General features: G+C 35.9%; 1 protein-coding gene across 6 annotated transcripts; it reads right to left on the bottom strand.

Moving 5' to 3' along the window:
* Positions 1–2,662: 2,662 nt before the first annotated feature.
* On the bottom strand, positions 2,663–11,238 carry LOC110804969 (phosphatidylinositol 4-phosphate 5-kinase 9). 6 transcript variants are annotated; one of them, XM_056828028.1, is made up of 9 exons: positions 10,956–11,238; positions 8,728–10,089; positions 8,116–8,283; positions 6,819–6,984; positions 5,568–5,678; positions 5,155–5,342; positions 4,263–4,420; positions 3,249–3,435; positions 2,663–3,156 (listed from the first exon to the last, which is right to left on the bottom strand). In XM_056828028.1, the coding sequence occupies exons 2-9, from the start codon at positions 10,002–10,004 to the stop codon at positions 2,886–2,888; spliced, it is 2,526 nt and encodes an 841-aa protein (XP_056684006.1). In that variant the 5' UTR covers positions 10,005–10,089; positions 10,956–11,238; the 3' UTR covers positions 2,663–2,885. The 6 variants fall into 6 exon arrangements, with proteins under 6 accessions (XP_056684006.1, XP_021866256.1, XP_021866257.1 ...); XM_022010564.2 differs by having other exon boundaries at positions 3,249–3,414; XM_022010565.2 differs by having other exon boundaries at positions 2,663–3,143; positions 3,249–3,414.

The following is an 11,238-nucleotide window of genomic DNA, read 5'->3' as shown; positions in this document are numbered from 1 at the left end:
TATCATCTCCATTCATAATGTAGATGGAGATTGGATACAATTTGAAGAAGAGGTTCAACAAGCTTTTACTCAGTTCTACTCTTCCTGCTTTGGCAAGAAAATGGAGGATAGAACCTCAGTAAGAGCCATAATAATTGATCAAGGCCCTAGACTAACTGATGATAATAAAAATACTCTTCTCTGCTTCTTTCAGGAAAAAGAAATTAAACAAGGTTTAGATGCCATCCCAATTAATAAATATCTTGGTTTAGATGACTTTAACATCATGGTTTGAGCCATATTGACATATTTGTCAAAGATAATTTTTACTTTGCTATCTCAGGCTTCTTTCTGACATGGAAAATTTTGAAAAAGGTGAATGTTACTTCCATCTCTCTTGTTCCTAAATTGTTTGTCCCAACGTCATTGGTTGATTTTAGACACATAGCTTGCTTCTCTGTCATTTATAAGTGCATTTCCATACTTATATATGTGTGGCAAACTAAGTCAGGTGTTGCCTGATATCATATCTCTTAACAAGGAGCTTTTGTAGCTAGCAGATCCATTTTACACAATGTGTTGATTTATCATGATATCATCAAACAGTATAATAAAGGTCAAGCTAGACCTAGCTGTATGATGAAACTGAATTTGAAGAAGGCCTATGACACTATAGAGTGGAGATTCATTGAGGTTAATGATTAATCTTGGTTTTCCCAAACACTGTGTCCATCTTGTTATGACTTGTCTCTCTAGTCTCTACTACACAATATTCCATCCTTATCAATTGTGTGTCTTCTCTCCTTATTCAACTTAAGAGAGGTTTAGGACAGGGTGACCCTCTCTCTCCCCTCCTCTTTACCCTTTTTATGGATTATTTCTCAAGGTCAATGAAGCTAGTGGCTTGGCACCCTCAATTTAGGTTTTATTCTATATGCAGATCAATGGCTCTCAACCATATCTACTTTGCTGATGACCATATTATGTTTTGTAATGGTAACATCCATCTAGTTTAACTCATGCTTAAGGGGTTTAAACCATTTTCTGACACCACTGACCTCTAGGTTAACCTAAACAAATATTCTACATATTGTTGCGGTATTGATTCACAAACTAAGACTGAAGTAGTTGTTGTCTCTGGGTTTAACTATGATATACCCTCCCTTTTAAGTATATGGGGGTTCCTGTTAGTTCTAGGGAACTCAATAGTGATTGCAGTATTCTAGTTGAAAAAATAGTGATGGCTAATATTAAAATTTGGAGCTCTATACATCTTTGCTTTGCAGGAAAAATGCAATTGATCAACTCAGTACAGATGAGCATCAATGCTTATTGGGGTCAGATCTTTATCATTCCCAACTCTATAATCATGAATATCATTGTTGTTTGTCCTACATATGGGTATGGGCTTTGTGATGATAGCAGACCAAGAAGTCTTGGGTGGGACAAGCTCTGTAATGCCAAGGGTCAAGGACTCAAGGTGATCTTGGCTTCAGAAATCTGTCCATTTGGAACCAAGAAGTAACTGGGAAGCTAGCTTGGGCAATAGAGAAAACGCAAGATAACCTTTAGGTTAAATGGGTTCATGCCCTATATGTAAAGAAGAAGAACGGGCAATTGTTCACTCCTGAAATACGTGTGCAAGGTCAAAAATGGTTGTAATGAGAAACTGTAGTCTACTTCTTGGCTTACTGATGCCAAGTACTCTATGAGAGGGATGTATAACAACCTCATAATGCAAACTGGTAAAACTCAATGGTCCATATAGGTTTGGAATAGATTCTCTATTCCCAAACATAGGTTTTATCTTTGGCTAGCTTTGTTGGACAGTTTCAAAACCAAGGCTAGATTGTTTCAGTGTGGCATTGGTGTTAATAATTTGTGTGCAATTCGTGGAAGTTCTCTTGAAACTGACTCTTATTTATTCTTTGATTGTTCTTACAACAAAGGTTGTTTGGTTGATGTGTTGTCTTGGTTTAAGGGTTAATGTGAACAAAGTAGTTGTGATTCATGTTCTTCACTGGATTAGGAAGAACAACGTAACAGACAAGCTTTCAGAAGAAATGTCATATATGCAACTATGACAGGTGTTGTTTACTAAGTGTAGAAAGTCAGTAATTTTGTTGTATGAGAACAATCTGTCCCTACAACTATATAAACAGAGATTGGTTACTTGCTTTGTAATACTTCTAATTCTAATTGTTTTAGTTTCAGCCTGTTGAATCTAAGTTGATTTCTTCAGTTTTAACTTAAGGGAGGTCCTTCCTAGAAGGTCCACCCTTTGTTATTTCTGATTTGGTTATAAAATTGTTGTATGGTTTATAAAATTTATTTCTTGCTTGTCCAAAAAAAAAAAATTAATTGTCAAAGTTATAATAATAAAAGAAAATAATAAAATATATTAATAATGAAAGTGTAAATAACATAAACAAAGTATAACTACAACTTGTTCTTTTAAATTAAACTAAACTTTACTTATTCGACATGAACCGAACTTATTGGAACTAAACTGAAATTCAGGAGAAAAAAAGGAGTCCATTTATAGAATTGGGAAGTGAACTTATTCGCCTTAATGAATGAGAGCATTTTACTTAACTTTTGTTTGAATATTGTGTTTAACTCTGGTCAAAAATGGTTCACAAAATTGAATATTTACTTAAGTTGATGAAACCACAAAAAATGATGAAGCAGATGACAAATCCCATCAAGTACATACATGAACACTCTTTACCCAACTTCAATACAAGAAATGACATTCACCAGATTTACAATAAAGAAAAAGTAAATAAAAACAAAAAACTCTATAAGAAATCAGTAACCTAGCCCTGTTTCTTTTTATTTTTTCCATTTTTGAATTTGATCATTTTGGTGTACAACAACTGACTTGACATTCATCTGTGATCTGTTCAACTCTGAGTCAAAGGCGGGAAAACTTTTTGAATAAAACCTAGGAAGCGTTCTGAGTAAAATGTTGGGTCGACTGCTGATATGGACAATGAATCGAACTGAAGAGACTTATACGCATGCTCGATCTTCTTGCCCATGTTATAATCCTGTAGTATATCAATTATACCCAAGTATAAGACGACATCATAAGCTTCGAGAAATGTTGATTCAGACTCTTCTAAAGTGCGTTCCGCTCTTGCTGGCATGTTCACTCCAAGCTGGATTTGAAGCCTTAATAAATAACAATAGGGAACCAAAAATACAATTTAGACCAAGAAATTCTTTTATCAAATGAGTTTTCCATATTGTTTAATACCACGTACCTGGCTGTGCCCGGAAGGAGCAAATCCACTTCTTCATTACCCGCAGCAGAAACTGCACGCAATCTACTGCCTCTAATATGAGAACCCACAACGACACTGCTATCATCTCCACGTGGAACAAGAACAAGGCTTTGTGGGTAAGCAAACATGCCATCATCCCAAGTATCTGCCATCAGATGATGTCCATCTAAATAATATCAGAATACAGATAAATCGTACATTAAAGGAACTTCTAGTAACTTCAATTTCTAACTTTTACCAACAAATACCATTCATTGTAAAAAGTCATAAGAAGAGATGATTTACAACTCTAACTTCATCTCTAGTTATTCCTATTGCATCACTTTTTCCTGTCGTAAATAACAATTTGGGAAGGAAAGAGTAAAGAAGAAACCTCAGGTGTCCTAATTTATACCGACCACTATCAAAGATATTCAAGGCCTGTTTAGTTTGGTGCTTTGATGGTAATGGACATGAATATGTACGTAAATTTTCAAAGAAAGTCCTATGCCTATGCCAATGCCTATGCCTATGCCTATGCCTATGGTAATGTAGGTCCCACATAACATCTCTTTTTCTTCATAATTTTCATTACCATCCATCACCGTTGAGGGGTGATATTGGGTGAAGCAAACCACTTTTGAGGATGGAGTTGCATTATCATGGACATTAGGATGATAATGCCATGCACATAATTCATTTAAGAGACCTTACTTGGACGAGCAAAGCATTGATTTTTTCTTCTTTCCAAATGTATATATGTTCCTATAAAGAAAACAATGGACTACGCTAGACTGCTAAAGTTTCAGCCATAATTGGATTATAATTGAAATCCTGTTGACCAAGATTGATCCATCTAGGACTTGTTTAGGCAGAACTAGCATTTATTTCCACGAGTCAGAAATTTAATCATAAACTTCTATCTAAAATGTCTTTCATTCCTTACAAGTACACTTCTGAAAAAAGCTACTCTTCATATCAAGGAAAAGAGTTCATAGTAGCTTGGGAACAAACCTTCTTCTGCTACAACACCCAATCCATCTGAATTCATGCCCATACTACGAGACATCATCGAGTGAAGGTGCTGAGGAGCACGATAATGCACTCCTAGCAAAAGACTGTAATCCATAATGTGCTGAGACTCCAAGAATTTACTATCAATCTCAATCTGTCTGCGTGGATTCATAAAGAACTAGTCAGAAAAGAGAACCAATAGATCATACATAAAACAAACTTACAACTCCCTGTTTTATCTCATACATAAATAAAACAAGAAATTGAAGAACAGAAAACAATTTTAACAAATAAAAGTATTCCAGATTATTATATAGCCACATCAGTAATTAATTGTCTGTCTTAGCTCGCGAGGCAGAACAATCATAGAGAAATTAAATTTCAAAATGTTAAAAGAATGTGGCACTAACATTTCGGCTATCCAGCTATATCATCATTTTGGAAGAAAAGTAGCATTCCCGTAACTCTACCTGGTCCACAACTTGCTTCTTCCAAGAAATATTAAGTCCGTATCTTTCAAATTCTCAGGAAATCATCGATAATGGAAACTAGGTCATACAAGGGAATTTCTTACAAGAATTTTACAATATAATTTCCAACTATCCACAAGAGACCTGACACATGATTTGTTTTAGAGTGAGGAATGCAAATGGCCTATATTATTATTAATTGTGTTAAGAAATATTTGAAAAGGAAAGGTTCGAAATGGTACGATTCACATTGGACACTGCGCTGCCCTGCAAATCACAGGCACATATTCAAAATAAAAGGGTTCCTTCTTCACACTTACATTGGCCAGTGACATGGTCAATGTAAGTTAAACAAACAAGATGAAAGTCTAGCAACATACAAATAGTTAGACACGAACAGTTCAACAATTATCATAACTTACTTCAATAGTGCCTCCCTCCAAGATGGCTCCAAGTAAAAGCTGTAGTTTAAATCCAAATCTTTAAGAATGGTGTTTTCATCAATTTCAACCTTATCAGCTGAGCGCCCTAAGGAAGATCCTTTTAAGTCAAACCTTCTATGAATCCTTAATTCAGTGCAGAACATATTTCCCATCACCACAAACCTAAACTGCAAGAAACCAAATCATCACAAACTGATCATTCTCTGAGGACTCAATCCAAATCGTAAACAAAGTTTTTAAAGATGACAAAAAATAAAATTCACCAAAAAGAATATAAACATTAACTTCTGCTTCTTGTTGGTTTTTCAGGAAATAAAATAACTTTAGGAAATATCTTCCACTGATAGTTCATGCTATTACACCAAAATAGTAGAACTGTAGAAGCATTTTACCTTTTGACCACTAGAAGGTTTGATCCTGTGTAGGCCGAAAAACTTGGTAATAAGTGTGTTATCATATGTACGCACATGATGGTGATATTCAGGAAGCATACGCAAAAGGACCTAAAACAATGCACACAATCAGCAGAAGTTGATCACACAGTCCAGATGGAATTTGCAATAAATAATAGCAAATTGACATTTAAAGCATTCAACAGTTCAACCTAATCTAAATATGCAGTAGTAAGCATTGGCATAGTGCAACTCACATGTAGACAAGCTTATCAGACCAACCAAACATGCAGAACATCAATAACAGTTCCACTAGTGTTCATTATTCATAATCAATCAACTTTCAAACTTGTGACACAGCCTCACAGATACATGGATACACCCCTTCCAAAATGATCCTTCTAGGAACTTCTAGAATATCTATCCAAACAAGAGGAAATTAGGACAATTATTACTGTTTCTACCAGCTCAATTAGCACCCAGAATACAATTTACATTCTGCAGGTTTAGAATACAAGCGAGTTAACTATAATCATTTCTGGCCAAAGATGTCCATAGACAATCCAATTGATGGTCTAACCCCACTTGATGCTTTCAAGCAAATAAACCAAATACACTAGGTTCTCATCCCCTAACTCTCAACCTACCCACCCCCCCCCCCCCCCCCTCGTCAAACAAAAACATAAAAACAGCAATAAGAAAACCATCACTTCTTTCCACTAAGCTTTGAGGCCTGCAAACAAGGGTAAGATTTTGGCAGGTAAGACTGTCATCACATATATTACTACTTCCTAACATAGAAAAAGAGTTTCCTTACTTCTATCTTTATCAAAGTTTCAGTCAATATTAGTCTTTCAAAAATGTTATTTGTGAATCTTTAGAAACAATTCTGATCATGTCTATACTACTACCTCCCTTTCGAAGCAATGGTTTCACTTTACTTGGTCACGCTTGCCAATGTAAAAGTTTGAGCATTAATATCTCTATTTTTTTTTAAAGTTACAAAAGCTGATATTTCAAAATACATATTGTGAAGATTCCAATAAGATCCCAATAAATGGACCATATCTTTTCATTTGGGATCATCTTAAGGTTATATATTACAACTGAAGGTTATATACTACAGACAAACATCTGGTTTTCACAGACAGGCAAAAAAGTTACTTAAGAGAGAATTGAAGTAAAACATGCAAAAGGTGAAAGAAAACTAGAAGTCAAATGCATGACAGAAGATGTAAGCTAAGCACTAACCTTTACTTCAGATTTCCGCAGCGTCTTAATCATGAAGCGATCATCTTGAGAGAGGAAAAAGACACTACCACTTTTCCCAGGAGATGACAATTCCCTCAGGGCATCATTTCCACAGATGGACATCATGTAGTCAGCAGCATCTATTTTGAACATCTCTCTCAAATTTCTGAAACAATAAGCATGTGAGCCTTTTAGGTATGAAGGCTTGATCTGTTATGTATATCCATAAATTGAATGATGAGAGGGAAAGTGACAAGTTTCCCATGTCGTAAGGTACAAGTAATAAACCTTCAAATTTAGTTACTCTTCAAATAATCACTTGCTCTAGATACTCTTATAGAGAAAATGCAAACTTCTAAAACATATGAACAAGAGCTACTCATGCTTTACAACAAAACCAAATTTAAGCTACCTTAGATATTATAAAAGTTTTGCAGAAATCTCATTTAAATATTTACAGTATATATTGACTAATTTTCAAACACAAATCAAGCTCTCCTGTCACCTTCCACGTCGGATATGAGTGTCTGACACTTTAACTGTCCCCCTTACCACAGTTTTTTTGTTTTAAATTACTCTATTCTAGAGCATGTGAAGGCTCATTTAAAAAGTACACAAGTCAGTGGCAAGCAAACGACCTGATACTAAGCACTTTTAGGAACCCAATCTTCCACAACCATGTAAAGCTATTTACCTTACAAATTCAGGGCCCATGAAAAAGACAAGCACTCCAAAGCTATCATGACAAATATGACAGCAAAATCTGCTAAATAACCCACAGCAAAAGTGCACAGGAAAAAGCAACCTTTGGGAAGAAATGATAATAAATCACAGATTTGTTTCCAAAATGTGTGATATTCGGAGCCTTATCCAAAAGAATATCATATTTGAAGCAAATGTGATGTTTCAGTTCATAAGCATAACAGTAAAAGCAAATCAAATAGAAGCAATTGCATCAACATCATGGTTGTTATTACTTATCTCACATTCCGGATTAGTTCTTCAATTAATGGAGCCGTTAAACAGTATAATCCAGGCCCAAGTTTTTACAGTGAGCTCAATGTATGCGAACATGACGATGAGATCATATGTGAGTTTCACATTACTAATTTGAATGTGCAGTGGTTGAAAGAGTTGGAGCATAACTCTTGATAGATGACAATTAGTAAAGATCTTGTAAATTCCGGGGTCTGAGCAGAACTCATAAGTCATAAGACATCAGGAAAAGAATCTCTAAATAGAATGTATATGCAAATATGCTATTACACTTCCCACAAATTCAGAATCCACAACAAACCTGAAAACCATCGGACAATAATCTTTCCATTTGAAATCATCAGATTGATGAGGGGGTGTTAATTGCGACCCTTCTTTAGGAAAATCCATCCAAAAGCTTGCACGTGGACCAAAATCAGATGCTCGAACTTCTCGTCTTTGTATGGGGGTGATCTTTCCCACAGTATATCTGATCAAAATCTAATGTAAGTTCAGTATAGCAAACTGAAGAAAACACCATCATATGTGTGAGAAAGTTCCAGCCAAAACACATTATTTTTTCACTCTTTTCGATTAAGATTGGTTACATGATAAGCAACAGGTCTTCCAACACCAAATAGAAAGTGGAGTGCAGGAAATCGTAAAAGATCCAAGGCCCCAGGAAGAAGATTTTTATCCAGTTAAATTCAAGTAAACTACGGGAAAAAACCAGCCCATAAATCATACTTCTAATTTTAGTCTCGAGTATGGAGTTAAAATCCTAAAAATTATGCAATTGAATGTTCTACATTTCAGATTCACAAGGAAGTGTGAAAAACTTTCAAGTCTCCATGTTAAATATTCAACTGCTTGACAACGACAAAGATAGATGCCTGGAGAACTGTGCTAAATAGAGTAGAGAATGTGAAATTACCTTATCCCAAGCTGCAAACTGAGCATCAAATCATAACTTCGGTGACCTTTAATAATTGCTTCACCTGGTCTCTTAACATCCTTTGCTAGTTTCTTTTGCCTCCTTTTAGCTTTTTTGGACCTTGGAGAAAATGAATTATTAACAACCATCTCATTGATTAAAACACCTTGCATATACTCCCGCTCAACGATAGGAATATTTGTCTGAGGCGATTTTTCTCTGCCTTCTGCAGCAGATTCAGATAAAACAGATGATGTATCATGTCCAATAACCTTCTCAATTGCAACCTCCAAGCTCCAACGTCTCTCAAGAGATATGTTTTTCTCACGGGATTGCTCTAAGTTTAGTAAGTTTCCTTTGGAAAACTTGTCAGATGGATGACGACGAGATTCACGGCTCCTACCAACCTTGACGTTTCTCATGTTCACTGTGGATGCTTGATGAAGATGAGATACCTGGTTCTGTTTTCTTAAATCTGGTAATACACCTCGTTTCCTTAAAGCACCCAAGTAAAGTTCTTGGGCAGCTGGAAGTTTGCTACCATTTGGATAAAATGCACCCTTCCCGTCTTTCAACCCACGTGTCCAAGTTCCCACATAATAACCACCATCACTCCATGTATATACTCCAAAACCGTGCATCATTCCATTCAACCAACTACCTTCAAACATGTCTCCATTAATCCAAGTAAGGCTTCCTTTTCCAGACATTTTCCCTCCTTTCATACTTCCCAAGTAAACATTTCCATTAGCCCATGTGTATTTTCCATTTCCTTCTGGCGATCCCTGCATCCAGGAACCCTCAAAGTCATCACCATTGGCATAAATTTGACATCCCAATCCATGTTTAACATTAAGTCTCCATCGACCCTTATATGTCAAACGACCTGGCCATGTATATGTTCCTTGGCCACTCATATAACCACCTGAAAACTCGCCCTCATAAACTGCTCCGGAGGGAAAGCTAAGCTTGCCACACCCATGTCTCATCCCCCTTCTCCACCCACCTTCATAAACACAACCATCTGACCAGACATACTTCCCAGAACCCTCTGGCACATTTCCATGCAATGACCCTGAATAAGATTCCCCATTTGGTAGGATGATTTCTCCCACCCGAAATCCAGAAGCCGTAGAAGATGTACGAGAGAGGTCCCCATTTGATGTCGTACCAATGTTGTCTTTTACTTTCAAAGCAATTAGATCAAGAGATTGAGTTCTTGCTGGACACAATACTGCTCCTCTCCCATTTTCAGCAATTGCCACAGGGTCAGACATGCATAAGACTCAAAAAGATTTCTGGTTGAGTTTATGTTCCTCAGAATAAATTAAGAGTCCCAAGTCTAACCAGCATTTGCAGGACCTAGAAAAACAATCAATAAAAACAAAGAACTCAAATATGAGAAAACAAAATAAGCTACCCTAAAGACTTCAAGCTAAAAACAATCAATAAAAACAAAGAACTCAAATATGAGAAAACAAAATAAGCTACCCTAGAGACTTCAAGCTTAAAGTCAGGGCCCATCCACAGAAAGTGGAAAATGGTAGTTCCACCAACTTCTCTTCTCCCACAAAATTCAAACATCAACAAGCAATTCTAGTTTCTAGACTCACTTTGTCTCACAATAGCCGGTTGCAAATTGAACAAATTTTCTGTTTTTGGTGTATATGGAGCCGCAAAGGGCAGTGATGTAGACGGTAATCGATCCCATGTCAATACCACCCCCGAGACGACTTTACCGACACACACAAACTTATCATACAGACTAACAGACATCTCCATGGATCTGATGATGCACTTGAAGAATTTTATCAACAATACCAGCAAAACTACCACAAAAAGGATGAAAATGCCTTGGAAACTGTGCCAAAAAGAATCACCTAAATATTTATACAATTATACAAATGAATTGTCACTGTTGTGTTTTACTTTGACCCACTTCTACATATATCTAAAATCTTCCTTCTGTAATTCCAAAAGTACCAAAAGAAAATTCTACTAGGTAACAAAACAAAGAATTACAGCACAGAAAACAAAAAGTTACAGCAAAGAAACAAAAAAGGACAACAAAATCCAACATAAATCTTTTGCTTAGTTCATCCTTAAAAAGTGATGTTAATAATTATGATGAAACCAATGAACTCAAAAATGACAACATAGTCAAACTTCCATTAAAATGTTGAAAACCCAGAAAAATATATGCAGAAATTAAGAGATAGAAAGTATACCCAGAATGAAAAACGCAAAGGAGTTGAAGAATTCAGCTAGCAAAATGCTTATCTTCTGTAAAATTATATAAAAAAAGGTGGGTCAAATATCAGCACTTTTTATTTATATCTTTTTGAAGATGATGTGATACTGAAAGCTGCAAACTTTAGGCTTCAAATCTTCAACTACTGAGAGACCCAAACTTCCTTTTGAGTATATTTTCTATTCTCTGTCAGTTTCTCTCTCCTCCTGGGTTCAGCCTAAAAGGATGGAATAATAAAATATTAAAATCTAGCATTAATT

This window comes from Spinacia oleracea, chromosome 5 (genome assembly GCF_020520425.1).
Source record: "Spinacia oleracea cultivar Varoflay chromosome 5, BTI_SOV_V1, whole genome shotgun sequence".
Classification (NCBI taxonomy): domain Eukaryota; kingdom Viridiplantae; phylum Streptophyta; class Magnoliopsida; order Caryophyllales; family Amaranthaceae; genus Spinacia; species Spinacia oleracea.
The sequence above is the reverse complement of the archived record's forward strand: the minus strand, read 5'-3'. Positions and strand labels throughout refer to the sequence as shown.